The sequence below is a fragment of the Podarcis bocagei genome (assembly GCF_964188305.1).
Source record: "Podarcis bocagei genome assembly, chromosome: 7".
Lineage (NCBI taxonomy): Eukaryota > Metazoa > Chordata > Lepidosauria > Squamata > Lacertidae > Podarcis > Podarcis bocagei.
The window spans coordinates 1,165,241-1,182,563 of record NC_138132.1 but is presented as its reverse complement, the minus strand read 5'-3'; the positions used below and the strand labels follow the sequence as shown (position 1 = coordinate 1,182,563).

At 49.7% G+C, this 17,323-nt stretch overlaps 2 protein-coding genes and 2 long non-coding RNA genes across 4 annotated transcripts in view; 1 reads left to right on the top strand and 3 right to left on the bottom strand.

Annotated features, from left to right (window-relative positions):
- Positions 1–17,323, bottom strand: part of LOC308590292 (uncharacterized protein) — a 35,751-nt gene that overhangs the window by 11,901 nt on the left and 6,527 nt on the right. The gene's annotated exons all lie outside the window — the stretch shown is intronic.
- LOC308590647 lies at positions 6,292–6,834 on the bottom strand. Its single transcript, XR_014009837.1, has 2 exons — positions 6,683–6,834; positions 6,292–6,468 (listed from the first exon to the last, which is right to left on the bottom strand). It is a non-coding gene; the product is annotated as an uncharacterized lncRNA (long non-coding RNA).
- LOC308590624 lies at positions 8,799–11,977 on the top strand. Its single transcript, XR_014009810.1, has 2 exons — positions 8,799–9,289; positions 10,610–11,977. It is a non-coding gene; the product is annotated as an uncharacterized lncRNA (long non-coding RNA).
- LOC308591474 (uncharacterized protein) lies at positions 12,109–16,525 on the bottom strand (the record flags this gene model as incomplete). Its single annotated transcript, XM_081202239.1, has 3 exons — positions 16,356–16,525; positions 12,775–14,034; positions 12,109–12,215 (listed from the first exon to the last, which is right to left on the bottom strand). Exons 2-3 carry the CDS (start codon positions 14,009–14,011, stop codon positions 12,109–12,111), a joined length of 1,344 nt encoding a protein of 447 aa, XP_081058365.1. The 5' UTR covers positions 14,012–14,034; positions 16,356–16,525.

Below are 17,323 nucleotides of genomic sequence, written 5' to 3'. Positions count from 1 at the left end.
CTTCTGCCTCGGAGTCTGGGCTGCTCTCTGCCACAGACTCCCTCTGCTCCCTGAGCCCTCTTCTCTCTCCAGCTTCAGACCCCTCCTCCTCCTCCTCCCAGTTGGCTCCCTCTTCTCTGGCTCCTCCCACCATTCCTCTGCATCCAACTGTGTCCAGCCAGTCTGCATCCAAGCAGTCCTTCCCCACAAGGCTCCTCCCCCCTACCTGATCTGGGTCCATAGCTGCTGCCTCCCCTCCACCACCATGAAAAGATGAAGGAGCAGGTCTTGGTGGCATCATTCCGTCACCTGGGAGAGACCAAGGTAAGTGGAAACCGTGAGCGCCTGCTTCTCTCAGAGGTGAAACAGTGCATCTCTCAGTACAGATGGGGCTTGTCCAAGTCTCCCCTGCTAGCTTCCGGTTCCGCTCTGCTTTAATGGAGGCAGCGGGAGATCGTTGGCAAGGGAAAAACAAGGATGACTGAGGGTAATTCTCCTTGCACGTTTCCCCCAGGGACAGGGGGGAACGGGCTTCACTCCCAGTTCGTCTCGGTACCTGGCTCTGCTTCCGGCATGGATTGCGAGAGGCAGGGAGGCGCTGAGTGCAAAAGCCCTTGGCCTGCCGAAAACCCTCCTTCACCGCCATTAAGAAGCAGAGGTTCTCCTGTCAATTAGAGCTCAATTTGGACTAATGTACAGGCGTTGCTGGAAGAGATGAGCTCATAAACTGAGGAATTGAACCAGCTGCAAGGTCTTTAAGGTTTGTATATGAGTAAAGACTTCATTTGGTGCAAAAGACAGTGAGTGGGGGGAGGGGAGCCTATGGCTTCTTTATATCAAGTTTTCCTCTCTACACTAATGAATTGGCAGCCCGCCATTGGATACTAGTTCAAAATATATATGTACAGGTGAGCAGGGATGAAACTGGATTACAGATATGGAATACAGTGGTGCCCCGCAAGACGAATGCCTCGTAAGACGGAAAACTCGCTAGACGAAAGAATTTTCCGTTTTGGAGGTGCTTCGCAAAATGAATTTCCTATGGGCTTGCTTCGCAAGACGACGATGTCTTGCGAGTTCCTGCTCGTTTTTTTTCCTTTCTCCCCCCCTTTTTCTAAGCCGCTGAGCCGCTTATCAGCTGATCCGATCAGCAGATAAGCCGCTAAAAGCCGCTAATAGCGCTAATCCGCTAATCCGTCAATGGGCTTGCTTCCCAAGATGAAAAAACCGCTAGACAAAGAGAATCACAGAACAGATTCTTTTCGTCTTGCGAGGCACCACTGTATAACATCAAATGGAACTGTATGTGTAAAAACAAAAAGGAAAAAGGGAGGGAATCTCTATTTTGCAAAATGTTTACGATAAAAAATTAGAGCTGACTCTTCCCCATCCTTTATAATATACAGACTGAACTGAATAATGCTAAAAGGACTTGGAATTTAATTTAATTGGATAAATGCGCATTTATCTTAGGCCAGACAGAGGGAAGTAAGGAATCTGAAAGTTGTGAGGGAGCTGATAAGGTTCATTACTGAGTCATTTGCAATTCTGACCGATCCCTCTCTTTCCCAGGTGTAGAAGAAAAATGGCAAAAACTGATTATTTATTGGGACAGTGTGATTTTTGCAGCTGCTGTTAAAGTTGCCAAACAACGAAGCACAGGACAGAGCGATGGAGAATTTCTGAAACCACAATGGGATATTAGCTCCGCCCAAGGAATGATGGAGAACAGCAACAACCAGGAAAAGATAGACAGAACAATTTACAAGGACAGGAAGAAACATTACAAACAGAAAGATTGCCACACATGGGAAGAGTAAGGATATCGCTGGAGTGCCTCACTTGTAGTTTTATATATTATTTGTATAAAGGATTCTTATCTTGACAGGAGGGTAATTGAAAATAATAAGATTTTAGAATGCAGAAATAATAAGATTTTGGAATGCAGAAATCAATCCATCAGTTTTAGCATGTGGGGGGTGGGTGGGCCACCTATATTATATAATTTGATATTTAAAGATTGGTATTACTAATTGTATTGTAATTTCGCATTGTTATAATGAGGCCATTAATGAACTGTAATTTTAAACTAATCAAATTACTATCGTAAACGTCTCCCCTGCTGAGTACATTTGGACATTTGTACCCATTTCATGTAATCGTTGTGGAAAAATACATCTCCCCCCCCCCCTGAGCTCTGGGCTCCAGGTGTCTTCCCTCAAAAGATGTAAAGAACTCACAGATTAGTTTCAAAACCAAGAGAATGTGACAAAACGGGGGAGAAAACACTCCTTCCTCCTTACCCAGAGGCCTCACTCTGGCGTCCAACGGAGTCTTCTCTGCCTCAGAAGAATCAAGACCCCTTTCTGCCAAAAGATCCTTCCTCTGAAAGAGCAACAAGGATTCAAAACAGAGAATGGGGAGAAGGCTTAGAGAAGGAATGGCAGAGGCAAGCGCTTTCGGGGGACAGAGGTGAAAGCTGATTCCTGCTTCTGCTAGACTGGTGTCTGGGGTTGGCTGCCAGGACCATGAAACATTGGTCCTCAAGGATCTTCACTGGCTCCCAGAACGTTTCCCAGCACAATTCAAAGCCCTAAACGGCCTCAAAGGCCCAGTATACCCAAAGGAGCGTCTCCATGAACTGAGGTCCAGTTCCGAGGGTCTTCTGCTGATTCCCTCACTGTGATAAGTGAAGTTACAGGGAAGCAGGCAGAATACCTTCTCCACAGTGGCCCCCACCCTGGGGAATGCCCTCCCATCAGGTGAGAAGGAGATAAAAAACTGCGTAACTTTTAGAAGACATCTGATGTCTTTTGCTTTCCAAAACAGGATGGGACATTAGGAAATGATTTGGGAATACTCTCCCTCCTCTTTGGAGCCCCTTGGGAGCATCCAGAGGAAAGTCTCTCTCACCTGCTGCTCTGCCTGCTTCCTCTCCTCTGCCTGACTCAGGAGGAAACCTTCGGCCAGGGCCACCGCCTGGGAACTGGTCTCCGCTCCGCATTCCCTCACCCAGCTCTCCATCTCCTCTGGAAGGACAGCCAGGAACTGCTCCAAGATCACCAGGTCCAATATCTGAGCTTTCATGTGCCTTTCTGGCTTCAGCCACTGGTGGCAAAAGTGGTAGAGTTGTCTGCAAATCTCTCGGGGTCCTTTGGCCTCCTCTCTGAGCTGCTGGCTCTGCACCTCTGAGCAAAGGGTGTCCTCCTCATCCAGGATCTTCTGCATGGAGTTTTCCCCGAATCCCCCACTGCTCCCAGTTTCCAGGGCGTGGCCTCTTCCTGCTTCAGCACCAGCTGAGTCTTGCTCATCCATCTGGGCTCTCCGGAAATCTCCAAGAGATCGGAAGGAGTCCCTTGGTCCTCTGCCAAGTTCTAGTGCAAGGTGCAGCAAATCCTATGAATCAAACACATTCTTCTATTATAAGATCAAAGCACAGCCAAGAGAAGAAGAATGTTCCCTGAGGAATCGTGGGGAGAGAAGGAGGAGGAAGAAGTCATAACTGTGAATGACAAGTGAGTGTAATCTGGAGCCAAGGCAACAGTGGGGGTCCCTCCCAACCCCACTTCATAGTCCAGAGCTTCGCCCCAACCCAGCCATATCTGCTTGGGTGGCTTGGTGAGCAGCAGGGCCCATGTCTAGCTCCAGCCACCGTCCCTTGGGGACTTCCTGCTCTGGATCCGAGGGGACGGTGGCAACACCCTCTGGGTGGAACTGCCCTGGAAGACGCCTCGGAAACTGGACTTTCCATCAAATAAAGAATTAGGGAGGGAAAATGGCCGACATACAGAGATTTAGTAATAGAGAGAGAAGGGAAGCTTCCTGGTGTTTCCCTCTTAATATACTTCTCCCTCACAATTATGTCCCTCTTAATATCCTTCTCCCTCATAATAATGTCCCTCTTAATGTCCCTGGATCCGAGGGGACGGTGGCAAGGCCCTCTGGGTGGAACTGCCCTGGAAGACGCCTCAGAAACTAGACTCAAATGCAGCGGTTGGGTTCTCACCTGGGTTCCCTCTTTTGCTAATGGCATTTCTATCCCACCTTTTCTCCAACAGGCTCCAGGTGGTGTCTGGGACTGGACCCAAGAGGAATGCTGGAGACCCCTTTCCCTCCTCCTGAACCTTCCCGAGAAGAGGAGGACAGTATAGATTGACAACACTGGTTTGCAGAAGGTCATGGTTCAGAGGCTGCAGAGGGGAGAAGCTGGGAAATATTGGGAGAGCAGCAGGAGGAAGAAGCAGCAGCACCAGGGAAGAGACAGCTGACAGACTCTGTGTCTTCAGAAAGCATTCCTGACCCTCCTTCTCCCAGGATCCAGCGTGCATTGAGAGTAGGAGAACAGGAAGCTCAGAGGCAGAAAGCACAGATCAGCCGACGCAGGGATGACGTAGAAGAGGAGAGACAGAGGGGTGGGACTTTACTCAGAACAACGCCATTACTGCAATGAAGAGGTGCTGTTCAAAGTCTCTCTCTGTAAATATTGAATAAAGGACTCGGCAGGAACTCTTCTTGTTGTCTACTTCTTGGCTGGCCACTGGGGGAGGGATGGGATTCCCTGAAGCCTGACAGGTGGCATCTACCCCTCCTCATTGAAGACCCACGAAAATCCTTTGGCATACATGTAGTTCCTGTTTTAAAATACCTGCACTGGTTGCCAGTTCATTTCTGGGCCTAAGTTCATCAACAGACCAAGACTTTATATTGTGTAGTTGGCAATGGAAGAGGAGAAAGGCCCACGACTCTCCCTTAATCGAAGCTCAACCACAAGGGCTTGGCCATGTGGAATGCTCTCTCTTCACTCTGTTCTGTTTCCCCTTTATTTTTGGTCGCGTTCAAACCAATTCATTAACCCAAAAGTCATGTAGCACTCACACCTATAATCATGAAGTGCTTTGAAAAGCTGGTACGAAATTATGTCATTGCCTGCCTACCAGAGGGACTGGACACATTCCAATTTGCTTATAAAACGAAAAGATCGACAGAGGATGCTGTGGCGATTGCCCTCCATGCCGTTCTTGCACATTTGGAGCAGCGGGGGGGTTATGCCAGACTGCTTTTTTTAGATTTCAGCTCGGCATTTAATACCATTCTACCACAACGTCTGATGTCTAAACTGGAAGATCTGGGGCTTCCGTTATCACTTTGTGGGTGGATATTGGACTTTTTGTCAGACCGCCCCCAGAGGGTTCGGTTGGGCCCTTATACCTCTAGTATGCTTAGGACTAACACAGGAACACCACAGGGATGCGTACTCAGTCCGCTCCTTTATATTCTCTACACGTACGATTGTGTCGCTGCTCACCCTAGTAATAGGGTTGTCAAATTTGCAGATGACACAACCGTGATTGGGCTCATCTCTGAAAGGGAGGGTGAAACGGACTATAGAGATGAGGTGGAGCGGCTGACAGAGTGGTGCAGAGCTAACAACTTGCTCATAAATACAAGGAAGACAAAGGAGCTTGTGGTGGACTTCAGGAGACAGAAGAGCAATGTCCAGCCACTTTTGATTGATGGGGTCTGTGTGGAGAGGGTAACAACGTTCAGATTTTTGGGCATTGAATTACAAGAGGATCTGTCCTGGAGTGTCAACACAAGGGGGCTTGTGAAGAAGGCGCAGCAGAGACTGTACTTTTTGAGAATTCTAAGGAAAAACCATCTTCCGCAGAAACTGCTGCTTGCCTTCTATCACTGTGCCATTGAGAGCGTGCTCACTTATGGCTTATGTGTGTGGTACGGAAGCTGTACTGCCCAGGACAGGATGGGGTTGTGCAGGGTTGTTAAGGCAGCAGAGAGCATTGTTGGCTGCCCACTCTCCACCTTAGAGCAGATTATGCCACAAGGTGCCATAGGAAGGCACTGGACATAGTAAAAGATCCATCGCATCCTGGTCACTGTCTCTTCGAGCTCCTGCCGTCGGGATGGAGATACAGGACGATGAAGACAAGAACAAGCCGTCTTAAGAACAGCTTCTTCCCCAGAGCGATCTCGGCCCTGAATGGGAAGCCTGGACTTTGAAAGTCATCTAATCTTCCTTGCTGTTTTATACTGTATTGTTTTAATTAGTGTTTTTATAGTTGATTTGATTTTGTGTGGAGTGCCCTACCTGGGTGGATGGAGCAGCCAAGTAATTTCGTTGTCCCCGAGAGGGGGCAATGACAATAAAGATATTATTATTATTATTATTATTATTATTATTATTATTATTATTATTATTCTTCTTCTTCTTCAAAATAATTATGTGCTGAAATTAAAGCATATGTCAAGATGGGGGATGCAGAAATATTTCTCTCATTTTTTATGGCAGGGAAAATGCCAAGTGAAAATTAAGGTTATTGCCAGATGCCAAGGGAAGCGAAGTAGGACGTGACCCTCCTTTCTGTTTGTGCGCTTCTTTAGATTCCTTGCTTTTATCCTGGATAAAAAGATATTGGGGGGGGGGTATTGGATGCCCACTTTCGCCCATCTCCTTTCAAACCTGAACAAGATCTCTTGCCAGAAAGGAAAATAAGGGGAGATAAAAGAAAGGGAGCCCCTCCCCCCCGGAAGGAGACCCCGTCCAGCTGCCCCCTCGAGCCTGAAAACTCCCGGGAAGCCGGGCCAAGAGACCCTCCCTTTCGGGCCCCCCTCCCTCCCTCCCTGTCCGGGGCTCGGGGGGGGGCCTGGTCCGGGGCAGGAGGAAGAGGAAAGGCCGTGATTGTACCTCAGCGTCGCGGGGCAGGGAGTTCCGCAGGCTTCCCCCGAGAGGAGCCCGGCCGGCCAAGGCGAGGCCGGAAGGGACGTCAGAGGGGAGGAGGAGGAGGAGCGGCCCGCCTTCCTTTCCTGTCCTCTCTAGGAAGCCAGCTCGGCGCCCCTTAACCCTTCTCTCTCCCGGCGTCGCGCAGGCGCAGGGCTGCTCCCTCCGAGGGGAAGAGGCCGCACTTGGGCCCGCAAGGGGGGAGGGGGGGTCTTGGGGGGCAGATGGGGGCGTCTCTCTTGGGGGCTCCTGGGGGGGCTGCGGGGCAGAGCCGTGTCCCAGCAAGAGGGGGTCCGGGGGGGCCTGGGAGGGTCCGGGAGGAAGGAGCACTGGGCGCGTGTGCGTGGGAAGGGGGAACCCGTGTCCCGGAGGAGGAGCCCCTCTCTCTGCCTGGGGCTGCGAAGGGGCGGGGGAGCGGGGAGCCTTCCAGGGGGGGCGCAGGGGCCAGATGGGGGACCCGGGGGTGTCTCTCTTGGGGGCTGCGGGGCAGAGCCGTGTCCCAGCAAGAGGGGGTCCGGGGGGGCCTGGGAGGAAGGAGCACTGGGCGCGTGTGCGTGGGAAGGGGGAACCCGTGTCCCGGAGGAGGAGCCCCTCTCTCTGCCTGGGGCTGCGGGAGAGAGCCATGTCTCTGGCCCCTGGAGCCCCTGGAGAGAAAAGGGGGCTGGAAATGCCACGGACAACGAAATCACTCAGCGCCCCTTGTATATCAAGCAGCAGGAAAGGACCACACAAAAAGTCCACAGATGAAGTTTTATTCAAACCCAGAAGAGAAAAAGCAGCACTAAGTGCAGTGTCTCAAAGATGCAGCGTAACATCTTTACCTTAGGAAAAGTAATTAAACGTAACAATCGGCAAAGAGGCAGTTAAATGGAATTTTTCAGTGGCAAGGGGGACAAGGAAGCCCATCACAGCAGGCCTGCGGTGCTAAAAACCAGGAGAAGAGATTTCTGTACATCTCAAGAGCAACAAGAATGTATTCCTTCCCCCCCTTTGCTTGAGAAGTAAAACTCTGCAAGGGTTTGGCTCCAGGGTCCCTTGAGAGAGAGTTGGTTCCGAGGAAGGAAAAGGGGGTCCTGCAAGGAGAGGATGAGGGGAAGACCCCCTTTTCTAGGGGTGGGGGAGAGGGATTGGCCTCCCGGGTCAAGAGAGCACCTTGTATCCTGGCACTGAAAAGACACCCCCCCCTCACACACACACTTTGTGGCATCTCCTTTTGGCCAAGGGTCAAAACATAGTTCCAACTTGAAAACCACCTCCAGGACCAGGCACCCTCAATGGGCTTTGGACTACAACTCCCAACCGGGCCTGCCAGCAGAAGGCAGGGGGGATGGAAACAGCCGTCCAAAAGGTCCAGCCAGCTCCAGAGGCGACCCAAGGCTGCTCTCCAATGGGGCGCTGCTTCAGGCATCTGAGTTGCCCAGCTCAAGGGAGCTGGCGGGACTAAGAACCGGGGTTCCTGAATTGCAGGGGTTGGAATAGATGAGCCTGGAGTGTCCTCTTCCAGGATTCCTCTTCTGGCTGCCAATGGCACGGCTGGAATGTCTCCCAAAACTGCCCCCCCTTTCACAAGGAGCTCTCCCCCCCCAGCGTCTTAAACTACCCTTTGACTGGCAACCATCTCCAATCTCCTTGCTCGACACTCCCAACAGAAAATGCATTAGATTCTCTGAAATCTACTCAGGAGTCCTGTAGTGACTTCATCCTCTTTATTGCAGATTGTAAAGCAGTGATTTAATTGCACCCCGCCCCCAACCTCAGGCTGTTATATACATTATTTACACAACGGTAAAGGGGGGTCCATACAAGAAATCGTGAAATTTCTTTACTCCCTTCACAATTGCCAGGCCCTCTTTGTCTATTTGTGGATAGCTCCTCTCGGCTGTGGAGAGGGTCTGGGAAAAGTAAGCCACCAGCACCTCTCTTCCATCCGGTCTTGGGTCTTGGGTGTCTCTCGGTTGGGGTTCCTGGTTCTGGCTCTTGTTCCAGGGCTTCCAGCTGTGACGGGGTCGTTGGGTTGGATGCCGCTGGTCCACTCGGTTGTGGTTCTGGTTCCTGTGGCTGCTTGGCCTCGGTCACTTCTGGACTAGGTCTGGGCCAGGGCCAGCTTGCCAAAATTCTTAGATCCCACCAGGGTGGCGAGGACATGGCTGACCATTGGCACCAGGTATGCATGAGCCGTAAGGGCCTTCTTTATGGTACATTTGTAGTCTGCGTAGATGTGGACTGAGCCTTTGGGCTTGACAGGTGTGATGATTGGGGTTTCTCATGGGGCATTAGGCACTGGCTAGAGCACTCCTTGCTCCACAAGCCAGTCTTAATTTCTCGTCAGTGCGGGGTTTTGAGAGTGAACGGGACCTGGTGGGCCTTGAACCTGATGTGTTGTATTGCAGGGTGTACTTGTAGGCCAGGGGGGGCAGTATATCATCCCAATGCCCCATCGAAAACCTCTGGAAACTCTTTGCACATGGCGTCCATGTGGGAGCTGGTGCGGTTCACCCCAGTGATGGCTAGCCCCAGTGCCCCAAACCATGCCAACCCCAGTAAGCTAACGTAGCACCCCTTGACCACGATCAAGTCCAACCGCCACTTCCACCCTCGATATTGTACATTGAAGGTTCCCACCCCCATCGTGGGGACCTTGCGTTTGTGGAAGTCTCCCGGAGGGTGAATGGGGCTGGCCTAACTTGGAGCCGCCACTGGGACACAATTTCCTTAATGTCCATGCCAAGATTATGGACAGGAGTGATCCTGTATCAAGCTCCAGGTGGAACAGGGCTGCCCCTATCTGTGCCTCGATGTAAATTTTGTCCGCATTAGAATGAGGCAACTAGTATACCTGACAGTCTGTGATCTCAGTCGAGTTGCCTTGGTGTATCAGACCACGGGGCCTGGGACTCTTGGGTCGGCCATCTGGTTCGAGGCATCGGGCAGGGCAGGGCAGGCATGGCACACCCGGGCGATGTGTCCCACTTTTCTGTATTGTCGGCATTCTGCGTTGCGGAAATGGCAAGTCCTCTGCTCGTGGCTCTCCCCGCAACTTGCACAGTTCCCGTCTTCCGGACGAGGCTGTCGTGGTGGGCGTGCCGCTTATGTGCGCTGCTGCACTCAGTACAGGTCCTCCCGGTTGGATTCTGAGTCGTCGGTGAGGTCCTCATGGTGGATCCTTGGTTGGGACGACATGTTTGACTGGAATCCTTGCACTGACCTCTCGGCAGCTTCGGTTGCTAAAGCCTCCTCTAGGGCAGCCTGGAGCGTCAGGTCCTTCTTGGCGTAGAGGCGCCACTGCAGGTTCTCGTCCCTCAGGCCGCCCACGAGGCAGTCGCCAAGCATGTTCTCCAGCTCTGTGACGTTGCAGAGCCGAGCAGCCTGGCAAAGGGAGGTCACATACCTGGCTATGGTTTCTCCGGAGACCTGCCGCTTTGCCTAGAAGGCATTGTGACACGCTACCCCCGAGGGTTGTTGCGAGAAGTGCCCCTTCAGCCGTTCTATTATCGTGTCGCAATATTTGTGGGAGCAAGGATGGCTTAGGCGATCTTGAACGTTTCTTCTCCACAGATGCTGAAGAAGGTTGCCCTATTCTTGGCTGTCTCATGACGTCCTTTGCCTCCAGGAGGAACTGGAAGCGGGTGGCGTATCATTCCAAGTCTCCTGAGGCCGGGCTGAACGGCATGAAGCGGTTGTCTGTCGCCATTCTGGGTCCTTTGGTCCTGGAGCTGTAGCCTGGATGACTGGTGCAATTCTGTGTTGCGTGTGGCAGCTGTGTGCGTTGTGCGGCAGACAGCTCAGCAGGATCCCACCTTCATCGCCAGTGAAATATATTCAGAGTCCTGTAGTGATTTCATGCTCTTTATTGCAGCTTGTAAAACAGTGATTTAATTGCCCCCCAAACCTCAGGCTTTTGTATACATTATTTACACAATGAGTCCCGTCTGATTGGCTGATTCTGCTTCCCTCCTGGAGCCTGATTGGTCTTTTCCTGCAAGTCAATCAGTTGTTGCATTCTAGGATCCTACTTGCCCTTTGTTCTAGGATCAAAGCTTAGTACATAACATTCTCCTTCCTCCGTGTCCCCAATTTCTAAATAGGCTTTATTTCAAAACAAGGTGGGGGTAGAGAGGGCTTAGTCTTCCAAACAACCCTTTATCCATTAGTTAGTAGACAAGCTTCCCAGTGCAAGGAGAGGAAAGCAGACCTCTGAGCCCAGCCTGGCCCCCCACCAAATCTTGCCCGCATGCCTTGAGGCCCCAAGATGGGCGGAGGAAGGCCTGGAGGGCAGCTGCTGGCTGGGACTTTGATTGGGGCAGGGTGGGGGCACAGGGAGAGGGAGACAGGAGGACCGGCCAGGGGGTGACACTGGGGGGATTTATTCACATTGGTTTTCTACCCAAAAGCCACCACCCCCAGCTGTGAGGAGAATGGCGCCTCTTCCATGAATTCCTCTTCCACTCTCAGCCACTCCGCTCAAATCTTTCCTAAAATCCTGCTCTCCTCCCTCCTCTCCGTCTCAGAGGCTGGGCTTTCTGTCTCACCTCAAGAACCGCCAAAGTGCCCGCAATTGCCTCTTATCTCCCACCCAAACCGTCCACATCAATCCTAAGCGTCTCCTGTTCTGATTTCCATTTTTTGTCTTCCAGCTTTTCAGACTTCTCCTCCCTTCCTTTCATGGAGACATCTAGTGCTTCTGTTTTCTTTGTCAGTGTCTCTGTTTTAGTGGTCAAATTTGTCACCATTTCATTATTTTTATCAATTCGGGGTCATAGATTCTCCAAATTTAACACAGGCCTGGTGTAAACTGTTTTTGAACTGCCATATTCAAAATCTCCCTCTCCCTTGTTCTCAAAGCAGCCTATTTTCCAGCAGCACCTTTTCAGTTTGTCAAGGTCACAGAATAACTCTTTCCTAAGAGATCATGTTTCCTGCATTTTTCCAGCCCTCCCTCTTCCTTCCAGCCTGATCCCCAACACACATAAGATGTTTAACATAAAATCCAATTTCTCAAATTAAGATTCGAATTAAACAAATAAACCAAATAATTACTTTAAGAGAGGAACCATAAAACAGAAAAAAGAATGTGTCCAAGAGGACATAGCAATTTAGACGTCCAGATAAGAGTGGTTGTCTTGCAGGAATCCAATTCTCTTTAAGTGGCTCAGAGTAGAAGAAATATTTTCCTCCAAAGAGAAACGAACTTGTCGAAGCCTGTCTTGATTTTAGCATTTTCAGCCAGCTCTAAGTCCTTTTAAGAGCTACAACTGTATTTTTTTAGAGAACTTTAAAAATGAGACTTTCATAAATCCCTCCGATCACACTCTTGGCATTGATATGATTCCTCCCCTATATGTATTCTTTGATGAAATGAGATTTCATTTTTGACTGAAGCTCTTTCCACATTCCTAACACTGATATGATTCCTCAACTGTGTGTAATTTTTGATGGACAGTGAGACCTACTTTCCTGGTGAAGCCCTTTCCACATTCGAGGCACTGAAAGGGGTTTTCTCCTGTATGAATTCTTTGATGGGAAGTGAAACTTATTTTCCAGGTGAAGCTCTTTCCACATTCCAAGCACTTAAAGGGTTTCTCCCCTGTATGAATTCTTTGATGGGAAGTGAGAGTGGAGCTGTTAATGACTCTCTTTCCACATTCCAGGCACTGAAAGGGGTTTTCTCTTGTATGAATTCTTTGATGGGAAGTGACTCTTTCCTGGTGAAGCTCTTCCCACATTATACGCACTGAAAGGGTTTCTCCCCTGTATGAATTCTACAATGGGAAGTCAGACTATAGCTGTGACTGAAGCTCTTTCCACATTCCAAGCAATGATAGGGTTTCTCCCCTGTATGAATCCTTTGATGGGAAGTGAGATGGGCCCTCAGATTGAAGCTCTTTACACATTCCATACACGGATAGGGTTTTTCTCCTGTGTGGATTCTACAATGGGAAGTGAAACTGCTCTTTTGACTGAAGCTCTTTCCACATTCCGCGCACTGATAGGGTTTCTCCCTTGTATGAATTCTACGATGGGAAGTGAGAGTATAGCTGTGACTGAAGCTCTTTCCACACGCCAAGCAGTGATAGGTTTCTCTTTTGTATGAACTCTTTGATGGGCAGCGAAACTCTGTTTCCAGGTGAAGCTCTTTCCACATTCCAAGCACTGATACGGTTTCTCCCCTGTATGAATTCTTTGATGAACAGTTAGACTTCCTTTCCTGGTGAAGCTCTTTCTACATTCCACACACTGATAGGGTTCGTCCCCTTTATGAATTCTTTGATGGGAAGTGAGAACGTAGCTGTAACTGAAGATCTTTCCACACTCCAAGCAGTGATATGGTTTCTCCCCTGTATGAATCCTTTGATGGGAAGTGAGACTGTGGCTGTTACGGAAGCTCTTTCCACATTCCACACACTGATATGGTTTCTCCCCTGTATGAATTCTATGATGGGAAGTGAGATGGGCCCTCTGACTGAAGCTCTTTCCACATTCCACACACTGATAGGGTTTCTCCCCTGTATGAATTCTTTGATGGGAACTGAAATTGCTTTTTTGACTGAAGTTCTTTCCACATTCCACGCACTGATATGGTTTCTCCCCTGTATGAATTCTATGATGGGAAGTGAGATGGGCCCTCCGGCTGAAACTCTTTCCACATTCCAAGCACTGATAGGGGTTCTCCCCTGTATGAATCCTTTGATGGGATGTGAAATGGGCACTCTGAGTGAAGCTCTTTCCACATTCCAAGCACTGATATGGATTCTCCCCTGTATGAATCCTTTGATGGGAAGTGAGCTTAGCCCTCTGATTGAAGCTCTTTCCGCATTCCACGCACTGAAAGCGTTTCTCCCCTGTATGAATCCTTTGATGGGAAGTGAGCTTAGCCCTCTGATTGAAGCTCTTTCCACACTCTAAGCAGTGATATGGTTTCTCCCCTGTATGAATCCTTTGATGTGCAGTGAGATGGGAGCTCTGACTGAAGCTCTTTCCACATTCCACGCAGTGATATGGTTTCTCTCCTGTATGAATCCTACGATGGGAAGTGAGGTTGTGGCTGTGACTGAAGCTCTTTCCACACTCCAAGCAATGATAGGGTTTCTCTTTTGTATGAATTCTTTGATGGGCAGCGAAACTCTGTTTCCAGGTGAAGCTCTTTCCACATTCCAAGCACTGATAGGGTTTCTCCCCTGTATGAGTTCTACGATGAGAAGTGGAATAGGAGCTCTGACTGAAGCCCTCTCCACAGTCTGAATCCTGATATGGCTTCACCACTCTTTGGATTTCGTTGTGGTCTCCCTTGTTCTTCATTTCCAATTCATCACCACCTGAAACTAAGAGGCAAACGGATTAGAGTCTCGGGAAGAAGTGCAGTCTCAAATTATGAAACAATGCTCATTAATGCTTGGGACAGGGGAAGAACTGAAGGGAGTTAGATGTTATAATGTTCCTTTCATTCTGTAAAAATGTCTAGTTTCATATACAAATCTTGTTGAATATTAGATGTTTTCTCTCTCAGGTGTTTAAAAGTACAGCTTAACCTGGTAACGTCATTTTGTTCAAATTTAAATACAGTGGTACCCAGCAAGACGAACGCCTCGCGAGACGAAAAACTCGCAAAACGAAAGGTTTTTTCGTTTTCGAGTTGCCTCGCAAGACGAATTTCCCTATGGGCTTGCTTCACAAAACGAAGCTTGCCCCGCAAGCTCCGGGGACAGCGGGTCTTCCCGCTGTCCCCGGACCTCTTTTGAAGCAAGGGGCGGCGTGGAGAAGCGATCTCCCCACAGCCCCTTGCTTCAAAAGAGGTCTGGGGACAGCGGGGAAGAAGCGATCTTCTCCCCACAGCCCTAGGTCCGGGGACAGTGGGAAGCGCTTCCCGCTGTCCCGGACCTCTTTTGAAGCAAGGGGTGGCGGGGAGAAGCGATCTTCTCCCCACAGCCCCAGGTCCGGGGACAGCGGGAAGCGCTTCCCGCTGTCCCCAGACCTCTTTTGAAGCAAGGGGCGGCGTGGAGAAGCGATCTCCCCGCAGCCCCTTGCTTCAAAAGAGGTCTGGGGACAGCGGGGAAGAAGCGATCTACTCCCCGCAGCCCCAGGTCCGGGGACAGCGGGAAGCGCTTCCCGCTGTCCCCGGACCTCTTTTGAAGCAAGGGGCGGCGGGGAGAAGCCAGCCCCCGCCGCCCGGCTTCGGAACGATGCTCCGAAGCCGGGCAGCGGGGCGGGAACACCTCCCCCACCGCCCGGTTTCGGAACGATGCTCCAAAGCCGGGCGGCGGGGCGGGAAAACCTTCTGAAGGCGGGCGGGGGGCGAAAGTCTTTGTTCCCCCCTGCCTGCCTTCCCGGGAGAGCGGAGAAACACAGCGCGTTTCTCCGCTGTCCCGGAGGGCTTTTGAAGGCAGGCGGGGGGGAGCAAAGACTTTCGCCCCCCGCCCGCCTTCAAAAGAGGTCCAGGACCTCTTCTGAAGGCGGGCGGGGGGCAAAAGTCTTTGTCCCCCCTGCCTGCCTTCTCAGGGGCTTTTAAATCGCCCCGGACAGCGGAGAAGTCCTCCGCTGTCCCGGGGCGATTTTAAAATGCCGCCCGCCAGCATTTAAAGATCGCCCGGACAGCGGAGAAGTCCTCCGCTGTCCCGGGGTTTTTTAAAATGCTGGGGGTGGGAGGAAAAGCCCTTGCCCCCCCCCCAGCCTTCAGAAGAGGTCCGGGGACAGACTGTCCCCGGACCTGGTCTGAAGGCGGTTTCCCTAGGAACGCATTAATTGATTTTCAATGCATTCCTATGGGAAACCGTGCATCGCAAGACGAAAAACTCGCAAGACGAAGAGACTTGTGGAACGAATTAATTTCGTCTTGCGAGGCACCACTGTATGCATCTGTACTATCTTCATAAAATGTGCTTTTATTGAAAAAGGTGGCCAATGCGGAAAAGTTCCCTGTTAAAATTAAGATATATTCAATATGCTAAGTTGTTCAGTATGCAGTAATAAATCTAAACAAATTTTAAGAGCTGGAGAAATATCTGGGAACATTGACTCTGGACTGACTTGGTCATAGTCAGCTGCCTTGTGGTGGGCGATGTAAGAGTAGAGGAATAAAAATGGCAAACGTGAACTTCTTGGCATGTGACGAAGACACATGAGAGCAGAAGCAGCAAAGCAGGCTGGGAAGTGCTGGGACTGCACAATCATTTGGGCCTACTAAAGTTATTCAGCCTAACTGCTAACTGTTGAGTCACTCTGACATGTGACTTAGCAGCCATTTTCTCTGTGTGTTCTCTGAAAGATTTCAGTCAGAGTCACTCTCCCTCAGTTGTGAGCAGAGTCAGTATGGAATCTCAGTCAACCTGTCTGGAACCATGTTGTTTATGAAAAAGTTTATTTTAACTCAGTAAAGCTCTTAAATCTATAAAACTTTGCGTTATTAATTTACGTTTCGTGTCAGGTCATGGGGCCCAGTGTTTTATGGATGGCAAATTGCTAAAGCTGGAGAATCAGGGTGCTGTTGGTGAGGACCTCAAAGGGACTGAAGGTCCAGTGGTGAGGCCGTGTACCAAAGAAGCAGACCCGGTGCAGCAAGGAGCAGAAGCCACGTCAGCTCAGCAACCTGCGGTTTATTAATCTTGGCAACACTGCCCAGATGAAACGTCTGAATGGTAAGAACTACCTGACTTGGGCTCTCAAGACTGAACTGGTTCTAAAACGTGATAGACTTTGGTCCTGTGTGGAAACTGGTTTGAATCCACAACCCTCTGAGAAGGAACGTGAAGAAGATGATAGAGCCCGAGCGCACATTTTGTTGGCTCTAGAGGAATCACAGGTCCTGCACATTGCAGAATTGGACTCTGCCAAACAATATTTGGATCATCTACGTCAGATACACCTGTCTGACAGTGCTGGTTCAATAATTGGACTGACTAGGAGACTGTATAGAACAGTGCTGCCTGAAGGCGGATGTTTAACTACACACCTCCAGACTTTGCGCATGTAATTCAGTAAAGCTCTTATTCTTTAAAACTCTGCATTATTAATTTATGCTGCGCATCACTTCTATGTGCTGAAAAACACTTTTCGTATATTGAACATATGTGTGTAGCAGTTGCCAAATTTAAATTTCTTTAGTGGCTAAAAATTTAATTATGATGTGCATCACCTTAAACCAATTTGGATGTTTTCTTAAATTCTAGACATCACAGAATACAGCAGAAACTCGTCATATCAGTATTATTATTATTATTATTATTACTATTATTATTATTATTATTATTATTATTATTATTATTATTATTATTCAAGTTTCCTTACAGTCGTATAGCAGGTTACATAGGCTTCACGTTACAGACTCCGCTAACTTGGAAATAGCACCTCAGGTTAAGAACTCTGCTTCAGGATGAGAACAGAAATTGTGCTCTGGCAGCGCAGCAGCAGCAGGAGGCCCCATGAGCTAAAGTGGTGCTTCAGGTTAAGAACAGTTTCAGGTTAAGAACAGACCTCCAGAACGAATTAAGTTCTTAACGCGAAGTACCACTGTACTTAAATGTTACATTATTGTGAGAAGTTACAGGGGACGAGGCAGGGGGCCTTCTCGGTCGGGGCACCCACCCTGTGGAACGCCCCCCCCCATCAGATGTCAAG